At 43.8% G+C, this 22,916-nt stretch overlaps 1 protein-coding gene across 7 annotated transcripts in view; it reads left to right on the top strand.

Annotated features, from left to right (window-relative positions):
- Positions 1-22,916, top strand: part of LOC137079001 (protein phosphatase 1 regulatory subunit 12B) — an 81,980-nt gene that overhangs the window by 39,478 nt on the left and 19,586 nt on the right. For all 7 annotated transcript variants that reach the window (XM_067446907.1, XM_067446906.1, XM_067446910.1 and 4 more), the window contains 5 exons: positions 13,275-13,291; positions 13,409-13,541; positions 15,026-15,130; positions 15,470-15,520; positions 22,226-22,276. In XM_067446907.1, the coding sequence (XP_067303008.1) occupies positions 13,275-13,291; positions 13,409-13,541; positions 15,026-15,130; positions 15,470-15,520; positions 22,226-22,276 (357 nt within the window). The remainder of the gene's footprint in view (positions 1-13,274; positions 13,292-13,408; positions 13,542-15,025; positions 15,131-15,469; positions 15,521-22,225; positions 22,277-22,916) is intronic.

Here is a 22,916-nt window from a genome sequence, read left to right as displayed (position 1 = left end):
TTCTCCGTACATAAGGATCATTCTAACAGCATTTCAGTGCCCTAACATTTCATTACAAAATATTCAGCGGTTACCTGAATAGGTAACTGTGAGTGCAAAAGAAAATTCTCAAGTGCTTCCCCATAGAGAGAACATGATATTTGTCACTTTGTATTCTATGTTATATTCGTATGTTATATTCTATAAAAAAACAACAACAACCTATAAATAGACTTTAAAATGGATTGTAACAATTTCGATTACACAAGATGAAGCTCAAAAAGGGATTGTATAACTGACACGTGTGAGTTTGATCGCAGTGAGACGGTGGGCTAGCTCTTCAGTGTGCTTGTATTTGTGTTGAAGAGGCCATTCCCATTAATCTGATTGAGTGTTATTTTTACTAGCAGGGTGGAATGTGCGCAGCAGCATCGGCGCTGCCTTACATGGTTTACTGTGGTGAAAGTGTGCGCGCTCTTTCTCTCTGTAGACACAGCGAGTGAGCTCAGGGCCAGCAGGTGCCCATGGGTAATGATGCCCCCCGAGGACTTTAAACCTCCAGTTTAACGTGATTTACCCAAGTAGGACATGTTCTTGGAACAACACTCCTATTAACTGATAGGATTTGGAGGATAAGGATAGGGTTATTGGCTTGAACAACACTCTTATTAACCTTTCACTTTTCTCTGATTGTAGACTGAGAGCTGTTTTATAGGAATGTTGTTCCTGGACCAACAAAGGATGCCAGTCCAAAAAAAGTGCCCTAATTTGTTGTGCATAACGATGACCTCTGATGAACAAGATGAGAACTCTGATGACCTATGAGAACAAGACCACCAGAACACACATCCACTAAATGCAGACTTCAGCTTCCCCACATGACATGACCACACAGAACTAAACAAGACCACCAGCACACATTGTAAACGTTTCAGAGAATTTTGTTGTTGTTGTGGCTATGTGTAAACACTTGAATGAGACATCTTGCCTCGCTTTGAGAATTCATAATGATTGCCAGTAAAACACAAACCAGTCACGGATATTACAACAGTTATTGTAAGTCAGTGCCGAAGGTCAAGCTCTGTTTTTCCTCCAGCGTTAAACCGTGACACGGCCGGAGAACAGGCCGACGTGCTATAGCCTCATAAGGAGAGCTGTCTCTGAAATACTGCGTAAACATTCAGATGGACCCGTCTCTCCAGTGGCTCAGAGCCTTGCTCTCATCCATCTGTTTATTTCCCTGTAAAAAGCACCACAGAATCATGCCAGAAAATAGCATATGCAGTTACGATCAGCGAGGTACTCTTCACTGTCACATATGCTTGGACATCATTTTATATGTATTTTTTCAACTTTATGGGCTCTTTTTTAATTCCAAACCTTAAATATTTCTATCATAAAGAACGGTTACACTTTAATTTGATTGTTCACTGTTGACATGCTGTTAACTGTAAATAACTTGTCAACTGCATGTCAAATTAATCTCATTAGACTATTGGCAGGGGAGATATTAGTGTAGTTGTCACATGGGGAGAATTGTAATACCACCAATTCAACGAATCAGGGATAAGATAGAAATCATATGACAGTTTCAGTTTCCTCTGGCTTACTTTACGATCCCACATGGAGGTTTTCAAGTCTGTGTTGCGATCTCTCCTAAAGCTACAGCAGAAAATTTAATTCGGAGGCAAGAAAGTAAAAACAATTACCAGATAAGATTGCGTTTAGCCCTGGAAATGCCATAAAAAGAGTATTCCTACATAACTGGGTCAAAAAAGTTAAATGCACTTAATGCACTATAAAGTATAAAACATTTTCTGAAACTGAAAACTGTCATATGATTCCTATTACGTAAAAAAAATAAAGCGGTAACATTATTAACCAGACCTCCAAACTTTGTGTGGCATTTATATGAGCTCAAGATCAGTGTATAGAGAGCTTCATGGAATGGGTTTCCATGGCTAAGCAGCTCATCTCAGCCTTATATCACCAAGAGCAATGCAAAGCGTGGGATGCAGTGGAGGAAAGCAGCCGCCACTGGACTCTAGAGCAGTCGAGACGTGTTCTCCTGAGTGACCAATCAGGCTTCTCTAACTGGCATCTGATGGACGGGTCTGGGTCTGATGGTTGCCAGGAGAAATGTACTTGGCTGACTGCATTGTGCCAAGTGTAAAGTTTGGTGGAGGGAGGATTATGATGTGGGGTTGTTTTTCAGGGGTTGAGCTTGGCCCCTTAGTTTCAGTAAAAGGACATTTTAATCTAATGCAGTAGCCTCACCCACCAACTCATTTAATCCGGTAGCCTCACCCACCGACTCATCTAATCGAGTAGCCCTGCCCACCGACTCATCTAATCCAGTAGCCTCACCCACCGACTCATCTAATCCAGTAGCCCCACCCACCGACTCATCTAATCCAGTAGCCTCACCCACCGACTCACTAATCCAGTAGCCTCACCCACCGACTCATCTAATCAAGTAGCCCTGCCCACCGACTCATCTAATCCAGTAGTCTCACCCACCAACTCATCTAATCCAGTAGCCCTGCCCACCGACTCATTTAATCCAGTAGCCTCGCCCACCGACTCATCTAATCCAGTAGCCTCACCCACCGACTCATCTAATCCAGTAGCCTCACCCACCGACTCATCTAATCCAGTAGCCTCACCCACCGACTCATCTAATCCAGTAGCCTCACCCACCGACTCATCTAGTCCAGTAGCCTCACCCACAGACTCATCTAATCCAGAAGCCCTGCCCACCGACTCATCTAATCCAGTAGTCCCACCGACTCATCTAATCCAGTAGCCCTGCCCACCGACTCATCTAATCCAGTAGTCCCACCGACTCATCTAATCCAGTAGCCCTGCCCACCGACTCATCTAATCCAGTAGCCCTGCCCACCGACTCATCTAATCCAGTAGCCTCACCCACCGACTCATCTAATCCAGTAGCCTCGCCCACCGACTCATCTAATCCAGTAGCCTCGCCCACCGACTCATCTAATCCAGTAGCCTCGCCCACCGACTCATCTAATCCAGTAGCCCCGCCCACCGACTCATCTAATCCAGTAGCCTCACCCACCGACTCATCTAATCCAGTAGCCTCGCCCACCGACTCATCTAATCCAGTAGCCCCACCCACCGACTCATCTAATCCAGTAGCCTCACCCACCGACTCATCTATTCCAGTAGCCCTGCCCACCGACTCATCTATTCCAGTAGCCCTGCCCACCGACTCATCTAATCCAGTAGCCTCACCCACCGACTCATCTAATCCAGTAGCCTCGCCCACCGACTCATCTAATCCAGTAGCCTCGCCCACCGACTCATCTAATCCAGTAGCCTCGCCCACCGACTCATCTAATCCAGTAGCCCCGCCCAACGACTCATCTAATCCAGTAGCCTCACCCACGACTCATCTAATCCAGTAGCCCCGCCCACCGACTCATCTAATCCAATAGCCCTGCCCACGACTCATCTAATCCAGTAGCCTCACCCACCGACTCATCTAATCCAGTAGCCTCACCCACGACTCATCTAATCCAGTAGCCCCGCCCACCGACTCATCTAATCCAGTAGCCTCGCCCACCGACTCATCTAATCCAGTAGCCCTGCCCACCGACTCATCTAATCCAGTAGCCTCACCCACGACTCATCTAATCCAGTAGCCCCACCCACCGACTCATCTATTCCAGTAGTCTCACCCACCGACTCATCTAATCCAGTAGCCCTGCCCACCAACTCATCTAATCCAGTAGCCCCACCCACCGACTCATCTAATTCAGTAGCCCCACCCACTAACTCATCTAATCCAGTAGCCCCGCCCACCGACTCATCTAATCCAGTAGCCCCGCCCACCGACTCATCTAATCCAGTAGCCCCACCCACTAACTCATCTAATCCAGTAGCCTCACCCACCGACTCATCTAATCCAGTAGCCTCGCCCACCGACTCATCTAATCCATTAGCCTCACCCACCGACTCATCTAATCCAGTAACCTCGCCCACCGACTCATCTAATCCAGTAGCCTCACCCACCGACTCATCTAATCCAGTAGCCTCGCCCACCGACTCATCTAATCCAGTAGCCCTGCCCACCGACTCATCTAATCCAGTAGCCCCGCCCACCGACTCATCTAATCCAGTAGCCCCGCCCACCGACTCATCTAATCCAGTAGCCTCACCCACGACTCATCTAATCCAGTAGCCCCACCCACCAACTCATCTAATCCAATAGCCTCACCCACGACTCATCTAATCCAGTAGCCCCACCCACCGACTCATCTAATCCAGTAGCCTCACCCACCGACTCATCTAATCCAGTAGTCTCACCCACCGACTCATCTAATCCAGTAGCCCTGCCCACCGACTCATCTAATCCAGTAGCCCCACCCACCGACTCATCTAATCCAGTAGCCCCACCCACCAACTCATCTAATACAGTAGTTTCACCCACCGACTCATCTAATCCAGTAGCCTCACCCACCGACTCATCTAATCCAGTAGCCTCACCCACCGACTCATCTAATCCAGTAACCTCACCCACCGACTCATCTAATCCAGTAGCCTCGCCCACCGACTCATCTAATCCAGTATCCCCACCCACCGACTCATCTAATCCAGTAGCCCCACCCACCGACTCATCTAATCCAGTAGCCTCAACCCAGGACTCATCTAATCCAGTAGCCTCAACCCAGGACTCATCTAATCCAGTAGCCTCAACCCAGGACTCATCTAATCCAGTAGCCTCAACCCACGACTCATCTAATCCAGTAGCCTCACCCACGACTCATCTAATCCAGTAGCCTCAACCCAGGACTCATCTGATCCAGTAGCCCCACCCACCGACTCATCTGATCCAGTAGCCCCACCCACCGACTCATCTAATCCAGTAGCCCCGCCCACAGACTCATCTAATCCAGTAGCCCCGGCCACTACTCCCACTACTGGATGCAGATGAGTCTGATACACCACAAAAAAAAACACAAAAAAAACGCCAGATGCATTAAAAAAAAATTAAAACCAATAAGTATTAGGCTATTTTCTACACTGATTTTGAGGCTCTCTCCTGAACGTTGGGTTTTGATGGGCATGTCACTGGAGACTTGGAAGTAAACGCCCACGGCTAGAATTGGATAAGAATTGAATATTTAATGAGCTTAAGCTCCGCTGTCAGTTCAGGGAGAGGATAGAGTGATAGAGAAGTGGCAACCGGAATGATTATCTCGATCACAGGGCTCGTAAACGTCTTTATCAAACAAACACAATGATTTATTTCTCATCAACCCGTGACTGATTGGAATATTATTTTTATATTACACATAGCCCGCAAGATCGGACGATATAAGCGCGAACCACGCGCACACATACCTGTGCCAACCTTCAGATGTCAACGAGAGAGAGAGAGAGAGAGAGAGAGAGAGAGAGAGAGAGAGAGAGAGAGAGAGAGAGAGAGAGAGAATAGCAGAACAAGAACGGAATATAATGAGATTGATCGGCCTGCCGGGCTTTGCGAGCAATGGCCCATACGTGTCTGAGTCCAGCGTGCTAAAGGTATGCTCTGTTAGACACGTACACATAAGCAAAACGATCTATAACAATGCAGAACCTACATATAAAAACACGTTTTACTCACATAAGTGTGTTGCACCATTCCTGTCGGATCCAAATCCAGCATCGACCAGAGATTTTTTCACAAACGATCCCGCAGTGAACTGAAGTGAATATGTCTTCCCCACGTGAGCTTCATTAAAAATAAAGTTCAACCACTCATTCCTAATATTAGGATCAGAAGGAAGCTTATGCAGCGACTGTGTTCTTCCACAACCAGGAATAGCGCAATATCTTAATCTTCCTCGGCATGTTTAATGTTGTTGACCACCTGGTGTCCACCTTGAGGACCACCTCAATTCATCACCCCTTTAATAATAAATAATCCTAAAATCATAATCATATAAAGTTTGACATTTAAAAAATATTTAGATAAAAATGGGACAAATAATTACATAATATTATAGTCATAATAGTAAATTAATAAAGAAAATTTAACACTTTTGAATTTCAGAATTGTCAGTAAAATGGCTACTGGTTCAGAATGACGGCTTAAAGAGACCGTGCACCCAAAAATGAAAAATCTCCTAGAATTTCTTCACCCCAAACCTGTTGTTCCAAACCTGTATGCATTTTTTTGTTATGTTGAATACATAGGAAGACACATTCCTACCATGGAAGTAAATGGTGCCCCCAAAGCAGCCTGGTTACAAACTTTCCTCAAAATATCTTCTTTCGTGTTCAGCAGAACAAAGAAACTCATACAGGTTTGGAGCAACATGAGGGCGAGTAAATGATGACAATTTTCATGTTTGGGTGAGCCATCCCTTTAAAGTGCACCAATATAGGCTACTAAAGAGTTCTTTAGAAATAACTAAAATAATCAAATGTAAAATAATATTAAATGTGTTCTTTTGCAAGTTTACATAGGCCTACTTGATTCCATGTTTATTGTTGAGCTGCTGTCATTGTTTCTTTGTCACTCTTATATTGCCAAGTTCATAAATGATTTTCAAAAACTGATTCAAAACTGATTTGGAAAAAAACAAACACGCAAAATAACTTATTTTCAATATAAAAAGTGATTGTGGACTGGATATCTTTTGACCTTTTATCACAGTCTTGGACATGTCAAAGATTAGTAACAACACTGGCTTTGATGCATTGTTAGTTTTTGTCCAGCATCAGATTTAGATTTTTTTTCTCCCTCATTTATATTCAGTTATTATACTCTATACAAAAGCCAGAAACTAACTTTTATTTTTATTTTTTATTTTTATTTTTAGCACAGGCCTTTCTAAAGGGTTAATGCTGCCACCTGGTTATCAACTGTAAAAATTACACATTTTACCTCTTCCAACAAAAACCACCAACAATCAATAGTGCATGATTATGTGGTGTCATGGCTTTCCAATCAAAAAATGTGCTTAATGGAAGTCAATGGGGCAAAACCAGCCACAAACAGTAAATGAGGGAGAATAAAATCTGATCCTGTACAAAAACTAACAGTGCATCAACGCTAAACTTGTTACTAATCTTTGACATGTCCAATACTGTGGTAAGAGGTTAAAAAAAGGTTCCAGTTCACAATCACTTTTTATATTGAAAATAAGTAATTATGTGTCTGTTTTTTTGTTGGTGTTTTGTTTTTTTAAATCAATTTTGAAAATCATTTATGAACTTGATAATTAAAGAGTATTTTGTTTTATTATTATTTTGGTACTGGATAATTTGAACCGAAGAGCCTCATAAATTAATAGATGTATTCATTCCTAAACTATGTTGCATTTCCATACTCAGTAACATACATAATAGACTATATAATCTGGTAAATCTGGTGGGATGTTCCCACCAAAGCTGAGACCAAACCTACGCCCTTACCCGATAGATCACCTTTGGGATGAATTAGAGTGGAGACTTAGAGCCAGGCCTTCTCGTCTAACAGAGCTGCTCAGCTGCAGGCACTCATTTAAACGGAGCTATGCTGAGCAATGGAAGTGTTTTAACTTCTCAAATTAATTTCTATGAAAGTTAAGCTTCCAAAGGCATGAACTGAAAACACGCCAGACTTAACACGCATAATCATTTATGACATTAAATGTAATCTGACTCTTAATCTAGGCTAGAGCTGTGAGACTCGCGCGGCGACTCGATCGTTATATTGAACAGACACGTTCAGTATTTAATTGTAGAGTCTGTTCTCCAACTCAGTCACAGTAATCCAGTAGCGGTGGCTTTGGGAGTGGCCTCACAGGGCAGCGAAGCATTCTGGGAATTGTAGTCTTTCATCCCCATGAGACAAAAATACATTTTCTGTCTTTTCTCAGTCTAGAAGACACCAAATTCAAAAATAATTTCACATTTCTACTGCATTGATGACCCAGTTTAAATACAGATTCATCTTCCCAGCGCTGAAGTACCCCTTTAAAATAGTGACTACTCTTGAATTACTCTTTATTTGACATTATATAGTTCACTCTCTTTCAGTTAATAGCACATTTGAATTAATATATTATCTGCAAGTTTTTTGTTTTAAATGTTTTTTTTACTATTTGAAGTGCACTACAAGATCACAATTAACCACATTCCTTTTTCACGAATGATCATGACTGTCAGGAAAAAAAAGACAAAACTTTAAAGGGGGGGTGAAACACTCAGTTTCAGTCAATCTCATGTCAATCTTGAGTACCTATAGAGTAGTATTGCATCCTTCATATCTCCGAAAAGTCTTTAGTTTTATCATATTTATAAAAGAAATATGGGCTGTACCGAGTCTTTCCGGAAAAAAACGAGCGGCTGGAGGCGTATCGTGTGGGCAGAGCTAAAGAATGACGATCGCACCCAAAGCGGTGACGTTCTCAAGCGTGGAGAAACCCATCGCTATCTCAGCTATTACAGATATGATCCAGAATCATTGGGAGGCTGAAATAAATTGAACAGGAGAAACAGCAACACAGGACGTCCGTCTCTGTGGTATGGACTGTATTTAGTGGCCTGTCAATGTTTGTGTTTACTCAGTTTATGAGGACATGATTCGGTTTATGGACTATTGTATGCGACTAAACCTTAGCAGTAGCAAGCAAAGCGGTTTTGCATGTCAGACTAGTGTAACGTTATAACTTACATAGAACAACAATAGAGTCCGTTAGCGCATTTAAACGACGAAGCACGCGATCGTGTCGTTTACTGATGTTTACTCACGCGACGATAGCCAACAGCACAGACATTTGAAGCAGTTTTACTCACCGGCTGCTTCCAAAGCAGGACCGAACCTTTATCGCTGGGACCGCTCCGTCAAAAACACACTTCTTTGGTATGATTTGGTGAAGTCCTGTGACAGCAGTGAACGGTGGAGATCCACTTTTGCGACGCGACTGAAGCGATGCTGTGAAGCTTCCCGTCATTTCTGCGTTCAAATCGGGTCAAATGCAGCGCTGCCTTCCCGGAATGCTGTGCTGAAGCGTTCGACGTCACCCAGAGGAATAAAGTGGAGCGCAGCGCCTGGATCGACTGGATCTGCAGCTGAGAGAGTGTTTCCGGGCGTGCATTTCCTCCCTCGCTCTAGTCGCGCGTGCGCACCCTACCGGGAGAAGAGCCCGTACGGCCCATACAAGGACCTTCCGCTCCATTAAACGCCAAGTCGACCCAAACTCGAAAAAAACTCGCCGAAACTTTTGAGAAACCGGAAGGAGTATTTTTAACACAGAAATACTCCATCAAGCGTCCAACATTTAGTTTTTGAAACTTTGTCTATGTTTAGGATGGGAATCCAAGTCTTTAACAGTGTAAAATGCTCAGTATGCATGAAACAGCATTTCACCCCCCCCCCTTTAAATTCTCTGACGGGCCTTGTTAGTGGACTAATGAGAGTGTGAAAGGTATCAAAAATTTCCTGTAGTCACAGAACATGTCATTTGACCAGATCTCATTTTCTGTAATTAGTTTTGTGAGTGAATGAAAAGTTCTTGTTTTTCTCTGCCAAACTGTGTCCGGCTCTAGTGACTGATTCTGCATGTCCTTTTTTGGTGTTGTTCAGAGGTCCCCCTCAGTCAGTGGAGACAGTGGACTGTTATTCCTCTCTGATGCATAATCAAGTGTGCTGCCCAGTGTCCAAACAGGATGTGCTGTCTTTAGCAGAGGAACAGAGGGGATTCTTTCTCTGCCTTTCCTTCTCTAGCTTTCTCTCTGGACTTCAACAACCTTAAATCTGAAGCAACGAAGAACATATTACCAGACCCGTTTCCACCGCACCCGCCGAGAAGCTTGACTGTAGTTTAACTACTTTAAATTACGAGGGGCTTGTAGCCTCCCATCTTTGTTATGGATGTTTCTGCTTGGACTGTCAGACCTTCACATGAGTCATTTACCATCTATGCACATCCTCAGTTCGGATGTAAGGTCATCCAGGCAGTGATGGTGGACGGAGATGTTTATAATATGTGACTATGTACAACATGTACCTAAAATGGAAGCCTATTAAATATTCTATCAGAAGATTTACTGTCCACAAGATTAGCTCCCATAAACACAAACTGATTTATATGCTTGTACATGGGAACATGTAGGAAAGTAAAAATTTAGCAACAATTTATTACTATAGAACATTTATTAGAAAACAAATCATATTGAAACAAACTGTAGTGCTGTAATTGCTAACTGGAGTTGGTGTGATTTCAACTGAGAGGAAGTGGGTGTAATAAAAAACACTTGCGTCGTTTTTATGTAGACTCACAATATCATACTCTTGCTCCAGGCTTTAGCATGGTAGACAGACAGACAGAGGTCTAGCAGACCTGACCTGACCTGCTGTTCAAGCTCAATTATATCATGTTTAATCACACTTAAAAACTCTTCTGTTTGTCACTAAGGCACTGTTTATATAACACGCAATCACTGTGATCTGACCAGCCTGATCGCATAATCAGCCAATCAGAAAACAGCTTAGATTTGTCCGCATCAAATAGCTTTTGTATTTGGATACTGTAAGTGATTAGATTGATGCAATGCAAAACAAACCTTCTCCTATGAAAGAAAAGTGCACTTAATTGTATAAAATGTACACTTGTAATGCCCTTAAAATCTTAAAGTATATATATATATATATATATATATTCTGTTCTTGCAGATAATATATTTCTGAAATAAAAGGCCACTTTACGGAAGCCCTGAACCGCAAAGTAAAGAAAAAAATCTATAATTTCGAGATTAAAGTCGAAATGTTTCGCATTTAGTCTCGAAATATTTCGCCTGTAATCTCCAAATTATAGATTTTTTTTTCTATAAAAAAATAAAGTATAAAAAAGTATAAAAAGATAAAGTTTAAATATGAATAAAGTCGAAACATTTCGAGAATAAAGTCGTTATATTTTTTTAGTAGAGATCTGCACTGGAAGTCTAACTGCTTCTGACATGGATAATAGTTGCTTTTTACTTTTATCTACGATTTCAAAAGTAAATTTTACAGCACAAAATGTTATCTACCATCATATGTCTTCTTAGGACGTTACAAAATATACTGTGCAGGATAGACTTTACAGGCGAAAACACTTTTCAGACTGCATGGAGGTAGCTAGCTTATATCCGAGGAAAATAAGGGATCAGGCCAAATGACTAGATACAGATTGATGCATTTGAATCCAAAACGGATTTAATGTCTTGTCTTTTTAAAAGTATGAAGGAACATAATGCCAAACTGACATTTAATGTTATGTTCTTCAATTTAACAGGTTATATATATATATATATATATAGGTGACATTCATTTTTTCACAAGTTCTTAACAAAATTGAGCACGTAGAGGTAAATGAATACTCAAAAGAAATCCTACATTACATTTTCTCATGTGTAGGCTAATTGTTGAAATATGATCCCCATGCACTACCATGCAACTATGAGCCGACAAAGCATAATGGGGGTGTTATTATTTAATTATTATACAAGTTCTCAAAAAATTGAGCACGTAGAGGTATATTCTCTAAAGAAATTCAGCTTTAAAACATTTTCTGATGTGTAATTGTTGAAATAAGAACATGCTCCTCCCAGAACATGCCCAGAACATGCTCCTCGATCCAACTATATGAGCCGACAAAGCATAGGCTACTGGTGGTGTCATTATTTAATTACAAGTTCTCAAGAAAAATCCACCGTAGAGATATAGAGAACTGTATTCTATAGATGGATGATGAAAGTTTTCGGCCCCCTGTTCAAATACACTGGCAACTGGCACAGGGCTGTAACGTCAATGAGGCTGTGTGTGTATATATATATAATTTTTTTAAAAAAAATTACGGATTTTTTTTTTTACTTTGTGGTTCAGGGCTTCTGTACCACTTAACCCTTAAATGCATGAATGTTTCACCAATCATTATTATTTATTTGGGTCTTTATTGACCTAGATCTATATCTAACACGGATGGATCCCTACCTGTCGCAATATTATAACAACAATATTGTGCAATATTGTAACAATTACAGAAGAATAAAATAAAGCATATTTTGTGACCTTGTGAGGAGCTTGTGAGGGTTCAGTTTGAGCAGATGTGTTATCCCATCATCATCATCATCATCATCATCATCACTGTCCTCATCAGAGCTCATTTGAGTTCATTCAGCATCTGCCTCATATTCACCATCTCAATCATATTCTCAAAACTATCACCTTCAACATCTTCAGAATCAATATTCAGCTCTCCGACAGCTTCTTCAGCAGATCCACCATCAGTGACAGTGACAGTAATATTTGACTGCGTTCAGTTCTCGCTCTGCAGTAAATCTCTGAGACATTTCAACTTTTACTGATATTACGTCCTGGGTCACTGAAGACCCGAGGTTTGCGTTTGATGGTTACGTGAACTTAAAGAGAGTACAGTGCACTTTGTAATAATAATGTCAACTAGCAGTCATTTGAGTATTAGTAGACTGTCTGCATGATATCTATTAACACTTTATTTGGATGCTTCTCTAAAGACATCCTACTGACTATAAGTTACTTTGCCAGTACATGCTGTTCTACTAACCCAATATCCGTACAGTAACAGGTAGTTGCAAAGTTAATGGAAAATGTCTAAAGTTGACCATAGAAATAAAGTTTCTCACCCTCACATTATTACAAACCCAACAGATTTTCTTTCGTCTTCAAAACACAAATGAAGATATTTTGACCACATTTTAGTTCAGGGTCCAGTTCTCACTATATTAACTAACTATTAAGTAAGAATTTTGCCTCAATAAACTCTTAATTACGGCTTATTAATAGTTGGTAAGGTAGTTGTTAGGTTTAGGTATTGGGTAGGATTAGGGATGTAGAATATGGTCATGCAGAATAATGCATTAAGATGTGCTTTAGAAGAAATAATAAACAGCCAGTATCCTAGTAATATGCATGCTAATAAGCAACTAGTTAGTAAGAATTGGACCCTGAAGTAAAAGTATCAGCAGTATTTTGATTGTGATTTCTGTCCCTCCATTGAAAGTCTATTCACCTAAAACTGATGCAATCCAATGAAATCCATATGAATAAAGTCTTCATTAATAACATGATAACATTTAATTTAGGGTTTTATTCATATAAACACTGATGTACACAGTGCACTTAGATATGGTAAATGGAAACTCAAGCATGCTTGCTTGACACACAAGAACCAATGTTCTGGTGCTTTTTTGTAAGTGCATTAAGATTATCACCTTCTTATGTTAAATGAAATCTTCAGCATATTTAATCAAACGTTTTCTTTCTTTCTTTGTAGCAAGAACGGGCATCAAGGTAAGCTTCTCTGTTCCTTGTCTAAAACATTATTCTGTAATTAGCTTCTGTTTAAGATAAATTCTTAAAAATAAATTCTTAAAAATGTCTTACTTGATGATTGCTGTGAACGAGCAGGTCAGACTCCAGTGGTGTGGAGTCTCCGTCAGACCGACTGTCAGCTCGGGTCAGCACCTACACACGCCGAGAGAACAGACTCGCCTCTTTGAGCAAAACAGACGACAATTCTGCCAGCAAGGACTACAAGAAGGTCAGGATACCTTTGATTAATAAAATAATTATTGACGTTCATTGTATTAGATATGGTTCCTCAAATAATGTCCCCAAAGTCAATTATATGTCAGACACAATGCTTAAAGTATGTGTCTAACTTTTAACTTACATCCAAATATAGTAAAATCCAAATAGTACATATACACTGATCAGGCATAACATTATGACATTATGACAGGTGACATGAATAACACAGATTATCTCTTCATCACCTGTTAGTGGGTGGGATATATTAGGCATCAAGTGAACATTTTGTCCTCAAAGTTGATGTGTTAGAAGCAGGAAAAATGCGTAAGGATTTGAGCGAGTTTGACAAGGGCCAAATTGTGACGGCTAGACGACTGGGTCAGAGCATCTCCAAAACTGCAGCTCTTGTGGGCTGTTCCCGGTCTGCAGTGGTCAGTCTCTATCAAAAGTGCTCCAAGAGGAACAGTGGAGAACCGGCCACAGGGTCATGGGCGGCCAAGGCTCATTGATGCACGTGAGGAGCGAAGGCTGGCCCGTGTGGTGCGATCAAACAGATGAGCTACTGGAGCTCAAACTGCTCCAGAAGTTAATGCTGGTTCTGATAGAAAGGTGTCAGAATACACAGAGCATCGCAGTTTGTTGAGTATGGGGCGGTATAGATCAGTCAGGGTGCCCATGCTGACCCCTGACCCCGCCAAAAGCACCAACAGTGGCACGTGAGCATCAGAACTGGACCACAGAGCAATGGAAGAAGGAGGCCTGGTCTGAGGAATCATGTTTTCTTCTACATCACGTGGCTGGCCGGGTGCGTGTGTGTCTCTTACCTGGGGAACACATGGCCCCAGGATGCACTATGGGAAGAAGGCGAGCCGACGGAGGCAGTGTGATGCTTTGGGCAATGTTCTGCTGGGAAACCTTGGGTCCTCCATCCATGTGGATGTTACTTTGACACGCTCCACCTACCTAAGCATTGTTGCAGATCATGTTCAATGGAAACAGTATTCCCTGGTGGCTGTGGCTCTTTCAGCAGATAATGCTCCTGCCACAAAGCAAAAATGGTTCAGGAATGGTTTGAGGAGCACAAGGACGAGTTTGAGGCGTTAACTTGGCCTCCAAATTCCCCAGATCTCAATCCAATCGAGCATCTGTGGGATGTGCTGAACAAACAAGTACAGGACTTAAAGGATCTGCTGCTAGCATCTTGGTTCCAGATACCAAAGCACACCTTCAGGGGTCTAGTGGAGTCCATGCCTCGATGGGTCAGGGCTGGTTTGGCAGCAAAAGGGGGACCAATACATTATTAGGAATTTTAATGTTATAATGTTATGCCGGATTGGTGTATCTAAATGTTAATCTAGTTCCGTTTTAATAGTTAATAGCATTCTTTGTTTATCCAGTGCAGAGCATTGGCAGTCTTCTGTTGACCAGCGACAGGAAAGCAGTTCCCAGTGGAGATGCTAATTTAGTCTCTTCTTGTTTGTTTCTCTGTATCAGCTGTATGAGGACGCACTGGCTGAGAATGAGAAGCTGAAGTCTCGACTGGACGACAGCAAACAGGAGCTCACCAAAATCCGCTCACAGCTTGACAGAGTCGCACAGGTGAGAGAACAATCAGATGGGGAGAGCGATCTCCTTTCAGTGGCTCGAATCTTCAGTAGGCCCATCGTCTGCCAAGAGGAGGGGCCTGTGTTAAAAACAAAAGCACAAACTGGCCCTCTGAAGCCAGCCATGCTCCAGCTTTGGTAAAACTCACAGCATCTGTAAGGAATCACAATCTGTGAAAAGCTAATAAAATATCTAGATACTCATCCAGAAATAATTGCTTATTTAAGCATTCAACTTTTTTTATGTATTTAAAGCTCCTTTTTTGTTCCTTTACAGTTTTGTTTCTGTATGCAATTCTCTTTTGCTCATTAATCTTTTGTGAATGTGTTTCAGAAGCAGGACAGAATATCAGAGAGGTCCACTGTATTTGAATCAGAGAAAAGGGTATATATATATATAAATATATAATCATTATATAATCATTACTGACACTTTCTAAAGGGGTATTCAGTGCGTTCTCTTCAGTGTTGATTAAGATCTTGAACTGATATTCCTAACTGCTTTAAATGTATTTATTTATTCTGCTTTAACATCTTGATTTTAGAACATATTTAATACACTTTTAAATTTAAAGGACAACTCTGGCAAATTTTTAAGTTTATCTTGATCTTTATATCTTTGTAAGAACAGTCTATAGAAAATAAAAATAAAAATATGGACCGGATTGATGCTTGCAACACTTTACAATTATTACAGTTAATGCCCAGAGCCCCCCCTCAGCTAAAACGGCAGCTTTGGGGGCATAAACGTAACGGGTGTCTTTGTGCCTCTCAAAATGCAATTAAAATAGGCGTTCCAACATGAACAGGTCCCTCACACGACAACGAGATGCGTTTAGCCACTTAGCCATTGTTTAAATTCACCTGTTTTAGGCGGCTAGCTGTGTCTCGCGCTGAAGTCCTGTGGGAACTCAGCGGTAGCCGGAAAAAAGGCAGTCCAGTTGGGAAGAGTGTTGTGTGTGTAAAGCACGATTATTTTAAATTACTGCACATCTTTCCTCAAGCCGTGTGTGCCCAAATGGAAGGATAAATAAAGTTTACATTACCTCCACAGTGGTCGCACCCGTCTTTAACACGGAATGGCATTTTTCTTCAACCGGCCCGACTGTGTTGTGTCTGTGTAAGTGTCACATGCCTGTCCTGTCGTGTGTGCACTTGTGGGTTTTGTTATGTTGAGCATGTGCTCGTGTCCCTGTCAGTTCCCTCCCCCTTGTTATCTGATTATTGGTTAATTTGCCCCACCTGTTCTCCCTCATTATCTGCCTTGTTTGTTCCCTTTATAATCTCCTTGTGTTTGTCAGTCTGTGTTGGATCCTTGTGTAATGTCTGCGTCTCCCGTTCTCCCTGTGATTCTGTTGGTTTGTTTAAGTTTATATTTTATTATTCTATTGTGTGTTTTTCCCCCTCGTGGGTTTTGTTTTGAGTTTATGTTTATTTTGTAATAAATTATCTTTCTCTGCACTTGAGTCCTCGCACCTTTTCCTTTGTCTGTGACGTGACAGAAGGATCCAACCATGTTGAGGACTCAGCAGAGAGAGGACTCGATCCCGGAATCGCTCACCACCTGTCCTCACTATGAGCGGATTCTACGGTTTCGAGTCCTCCACCTACTTCACCAGGAGGGAATGGAGATTAGGAATTTTGCAAAGAAGTTCCTGGAGACCGCCAAGGGGCTGAGGCTCAGTGACTCTGCACTCAAGGACCTTTTTAATTATGCCCTAGATGAGCCCATGGAGTGGTGGCTCAGAAGGGCATATGACGGAGGCACATTTGAGGCAATGGTGGAAGCTATCGCCTGCCAGCAGGAGAGAGCTGCCAGGGAGATGGCCCCTGCCCTGGCAGTCCCAAGATCGGTGGTCCCTGCTCCAGTGGTCCTGAAACGGAGGAGGAGAAGGAAGTCTCCCTCCGTGCCTGTGCCAGTGGTCCCTGTGCCGGTGGTCCCAGTGCCAGCGGATCGTGTTCCGGTGGTCCCAATGCTGGCGGATCGTATTCCGGTGGTCCCTATGCCGGTGGACTGTGTTCCGGTGGTCCCTATTCCGGTGGATCGTGTTCCGGAGGTCCCTGTACCGGTGGATCGTGTTCCGGTGGTCCCTATGCCGGTGGACCGTGTTCCGGTGGTCCCTGCTCCGGTGGTCCCGAAACGGAGGAGGAGGAGAAAGGCTCCCTCCGTACCTGCTCCGGTGGTCCCGATTCCAGGGGTCCCAGTACCGGTGGATCGGATTCCGGTGGTCTCTTTGCCGGCGGATCGTATTCCGGTGGTCCCTATGCTGGCGGATCGTATTCCGGTGGTTCCAGTACCGGCGGAGCGTGCGCCGGTGGTCCCTGTGCCGGTGGATCATGTTCCGGTGGTCCCTGTGCCGGTGGATCGTGCTCCGGTGGTCCCTGTGCCGGTGGATCGTGCTCCGGTGGTCCCTGTGCCGGTGGATCGTGCTCCGGTGGTCCCTGTGCCGGTGGATCGTGTTCCGGTGGTCCCTGTGCCGGTGGATCGTGTTCCGGTGGTCCCTGTGCCGGTGGATCGTGTTCCGGTGGTCCCTGTGCCGGTGGATCGTGTTCCGGTGGTCCCGAGTCCGGAAACGGCCTGGAGGGCTGTGATGGGATGCTTTGTGGTGGCAGTCCTGCATGCGTGGAAGGAGCACAGGGCTTTATCCGAAGCCCCGGAGGCAGTTCCGGTGGTCCCAGTTCCGGTGGATCGTGTGCCGGTGGTCTCAGTTCCGGTGGATCGTGTTCCGGTGGTCCCTGTGCCGGTGGATCGTGTTCCGGTGGTCCCAGTTCCGGCAGATCATGTTCCGGTGGTCCCAATGCCAGCAGATCGTATTCCGGTGGTCCCAGTGCCGGTGGATACTGCTGGACTGGAGAAGTTTCCCCAACGCCCTGCCTGCGCCGCTGAGGCGCCCTGCTCTCCGTGCGCCGCTGAGGCGTCCTGCTCTCCGTGCGCCGCTGAGGCGTCCTGCTCTCCGTGCGCCGCTGAGGCGTCCTGCTCTCCGTGCGCCGCTGAGGCGTCCTGCTCTCCGTGCGCCGCTGAGGCGTCCTGCTCTCCGTGCGCCGCTGAGGCGTCCTGCTCTCCGTGCGCCGCTGAGGCGTCCTGCTCTCCGTGCGCCGCTGAGGCGTCCTGCTCTCCGTGCGCCGCTGAGGCGTCCTGCTCTCCGTGCGCCGCTGAGGCGTCCTGCTCTCCGTGCGCCGCTGAGGCGTCCTGCTCTCCGTGCGCCGCTGAGGCGTCCTGCTCTCCGTGCGCCGCTGAGGCGTCCTGCTCTCCGTGCGCCGCTGAGGCGTCCTGCTCTCCGTGCGCCGCTGAGGCGTCCTGCTCTCCGTGCGCCGCTGAGGCGTCCTGCTCTCACCGCGCCGCTGAGGCGTCCTGCTCTCACCGCGCCACTGAAGCGTGCTGCTCTCACCGCGCCTCCCTGGCACCCCCTGCTCTCACCGCGCCTCTCTGGCGCCCTGCTCTCACCGCGCCTCCCTGGCGCCCTGCTCTACCCGCACTGCCCTGGCTGCCTGAACTCTATGGGCCGCCCCGGCCGCTTGAACTGGGTGGGCCTCCCGAACTCGGTGGGCCGCCCTGGCCATTCGAACTTTGTGGGCCACCATGGCCTCCTGAACTTTTTGTTTTCCTCGTTCCTCCCTTGTTTACCCCTCCCTTGTCTGTACATTCTTTGTCTGTCCCTCCCGTGCCCCCCTGGTCTGTCCCTCCCGTGCCCCCTGGTCTGTCCCTCCCGTGCCCCCGTGCCCCCCTGGTCTGTCCCTCCCGTGCCCCCGTGCCCCCCTGGTCTGTCCCTCCCGTGCCCCCCTGGTCTGTCCCTCCCGTGCCTCCCTGGTCTGTCCCTCCCGTCCCTCCCTGGTCTGTCCCTCCCGTTCCTCCCTGGTCTGTCCCTCCCGTCCCTAGTGGAGCGTCTGGTAGCCGCTCCTTAAGGAGGGGGTAATGTCACATGCCTGTCCTGTCGTGTGTGCACTTGTGGGTTTTGTTATGTTGAGCATGTGCTCGTGTCCCTGTCAGTTCCCTCCCCCTTGTTATCTGATTATTGGTTAATTTGCCCCACCTGTTCTCCCTCATTATCTGCCTTGTTTGTTCCCTTTATAATCTCCTTGTGTTTGTCAGTCTGTGTTGGATCCTTGTGTAATGTCTGCGTCTCCCGTTCTCCCTGTGATTCTGTTGGTTTGTTTAAGTTTATATTTTATTATTCTATTGTGTGTTTTTCCCCCTCGTGGGTTTTGTTTTGAGTTTATGTTTATTTTGTAATAAATTATCTTTCTCTGCACTTGAGTCCTCGCACCTTTTCCTTTGTCTGTGACGTGACAGTAAGTTAGTCAAGTGTTCGCTGCAAATTTTCACAATTCGGAAAGGCACAAACGCGAACCATTTCTTCTTCACTCGTGAGCCCGATCGGATCATCACTCTAGTGAAGTCCGGTCATGAACGAATCAGTCTTTTTAACCGGTTCTTTTTAATGAACCAGGCGAACCAGTTCACCAAATTGGACTGAATCGTTCTAAACGGTTCGCGTCTCAAATCAGCGCTGATCACACACGTTACTTTAGTTACTCACTTTCTGACATGAGTGACAGTCCCTCTGAATATAAATAAACTAATGTTTTGAATTATATGTTGCAACTCCAACCGTTCAGTGAACTGAGACATGTTTTGCTGAGAGATCTGATGAACTCACTGATACTGAGCATGAGCGAGTAACTGAACGAGCAGCGGCCCTCGGATCAGCAGGACAGAATCGAAAACCGTTTCTCTCGGACACGTTCAATACTGAGAACCGAGGAGCTGATGAGCAGAGCCTCTTCATACACACGACGCTCTTCTTGACTGGACTATTTTTCCGGCTACAACGGAGTTCCCACGGCACTTCAGCGCAGGGGTGCCGCCAGAAATTCTGGGCCCTATGGAAAACAAAATTTCTGGGCCCCCTACAATTTTTACAGATAAAATTTAACCCAATAAACATGCCCTGTATACTTTAAAAAAGATATGTAGCACATTGCATAGTTAAAATGTCTAAAGATTTGTACAAAGCCTACAAAAACAAGAAACAAATATAGAAAGATGTACTTGTTTACATAAAAGGGAGAACATTTATTATATCAATTGCAATTGCAAGCACAACAGAACATATTGTACACATATTGAGATATATTTTACATGAACAAGCTTTAGCTGGGTCCACCTGCTCAATCAGGAAACATCAGCTAGAACTAACTCATAATTAAATCAGTCAAGGAATAAAAATAGCTAGGCCAAAAAGGGCTCAAAATCAAGACACACCAGGAGTAATGCCAGGTGTGTCTTGGTATTACTCATTCAACCTATTGTAAGTCGATGTATCCTCCCAAGAGTCTTGAAAATATATTATGAAGGTTGAAAAGTTACCTAGTGCTGCTTTAAGAACATCAAGTAAGACAGCATCGATCGTAGCAGCAGCACTGTCACGTGACAGAACATACACACGGCAAACTGATTTTGTAATTTTTGAAGCGTGTAGATTACTTTTTGTTTATCATCATGTGGCGAACACAGTAGATAAGACGTGTTTAGAGGCTTCAATCTTCGTAAAGTTTCGCGCTCAGGCTCACCTTGTTCATTTGAGACGGGGACGGGGGACGGGGGGCGTGGGAGAAGGGTGTGCAGCAGCCACTGAATCTGTGTCTACGAGACATGATAACCCGGAGACAGCACATCAGAGATGTATTGTTGGATGTAAATTATAATTCAGTAATTATTTTAGCTAGATAAAAGCAGGTCATGATGTAGCAACAAAAATAAGTAGGCTAATTCTGAAAGTTTTGGAATAACGTTAGAGGAATAGGGCAAGCTGCCTTTCTTTTTGAAAAACTGTGTGACATACTGTAGACTTCGGCGTTCTCTGTCTTCTCTTTCCTTCTTTCCGTTTTTGATGCCCCGACTTTTGATGTGACATACCTGCGTGTGTCACTGTCTGCGCTTCATCATCGCAAGTGCAATAACCAAGAGCTCACGCTAGCGCGGACCGCACAGGTGGAATGAACCATTGTGAGGGAGGGGGGAGAAGGTTGTGACTGACATTTTGAAATTAGTTTTTTAAATATAAAATCTATGGTCAAAACGGACAAAATACACATTTACTGCATGATGGGCCCAAGCACATTTAATGTATGTATAAAAAAGAGAAAATAAATAAGAAAATAAAAAGGGGGTCTGCTCTTCTGGGCCCTAAATCAGTCTGGGCCCTTAGAATCGTCCTAACCTTCCACCCCTTTACGGCGCCCTTGCTTCAGCGCGAGACACAGGTAGCCGCCTAAAACAGGTGAATTTAAACAATGGCTAAGTGTCTAAACGCATCTCGTTGTCATGTAAGGGCCCTGTTCATGTTGGACAGACATTTTAATTGCATTTTGTGTCTGTTAAGAGGCACAAAGACACCCGTTACGTTTATGCACCCAAAGCTGTAGTTTTAGCTGAGCTTTTTTTATTCTGCTTTAACATCTTGATGCCCAGGCTCTGGGCATTAACTGTAATAGCTCCGCGTTGCAAGCACCAATCCGGTTCGTTTTTTTTCTTTCTATAGACTGTACTCACAAAGATATAACGATCAAGATAAACTTAAAAATTCGCCGGAGTTGTCCTTTAATTTAGAAAAGTAGTTTTTTATTGTTAAACCAATTTTTAAAAAATGAATACATTTAAATAAATTATAATTATACAAATAATTTTTGTCTACTATGTACTAACAATACACATAATCAGTTAATAACAATAACTGATACAATACACATATTTGCATACATATTACATTATATATAATAGTTTAGAAATTATAAATGGATAATTAATAAAGGATGAAAGTGCAATTATTAAACACATTGTAGTCATGCTTATAAATCAAGAATGAAGTATTTATAGCTGTATTTATAAATGGCTTATTAATGTCTATTAATGCTTTCAAAATGATGAATGAACTATTTGCTAATGCCGTTATTATGAAGTGTTACAGTACATAGTACAACTAATATAAAGTGACCACATTTTTTTATAATATAAAAAATATTTTAAAATACAATATCGTATTTTATTCTATATAGTTTATTTTGAAGATTCTTTTGTCTGCTTGTGTAGGAAAAAGAAGCATTGGAGAAGAAGGTTTCAGACATGGAAGAAGAATTAAAGGTAAAAAAAAAAAAAAAAGTATGCTAAATTTGTGGCTTGCTGTGTTATTCTGAGCCTGAGTTGTGGTGACTTTCGTGAGCATGTTAACCTCAACATTTACAAGGACAGTTTGTTTGAATGAACTGATGAAAAGGTTAGATAACTTGTTTAAGTTTAACAGCTAGTGTATCTAACATGCCTATTTTAACCCATAGCCAGCTCTGCTCTCCATGCTCGCTACTAGCCATGGCCATTGCGCTCGCCCTGTAGCTTCTCACAGCTGCAGCAGGACATGGTGACCTAGTTCCAGCTACGCCAGGGCCAGACAGAATCCAGCACAGAGACACGGCACGGCTTTTGTTCAGCATTCCAGCAGTAATTGCACATAGCTGGCATTTTGAGGGGCCAAGAAGAACACAGTGCCAAATATATGAAAGGCCAAATCAATGTGAGGCAGATGAGATATCAGCGGCTGCTGTAGTCTGCCAGGCTCAGCGGGATAATTGATCCATGTTGCAATTGAGGAAACAAGGTTTCTGGGATGTTTTGACTCAGATTAGTTCAAAGTTAATTAGATTCGTCCAAGATATGCGGATGACATTGTCATTTATATTGCAAATACGCAAAGAGCTTTAGTTCCAGAGTGCCATGGAGGGAATTC

This window comes from Pseudorasbora parva, chromosome 6 (genome assembly GCF_024679245.1).
Source record: "Pseudorasbora parva isolate DD20220531a chromosome 6, ASM2467924v1, whole genome shotgun sequence".
Lineage (NCBI taxonomy): Eukaryota > Metazoa > Chordata > Actinopteri > Cypriniformes > Gobionidae > Pseudorasbora > Pseudorasbora parva.
The sequence above is the reverse complement of the archived record's forward strand: the minus strand, read 5'-3'. Positions and strand labels throughout refer to the sequence as shown.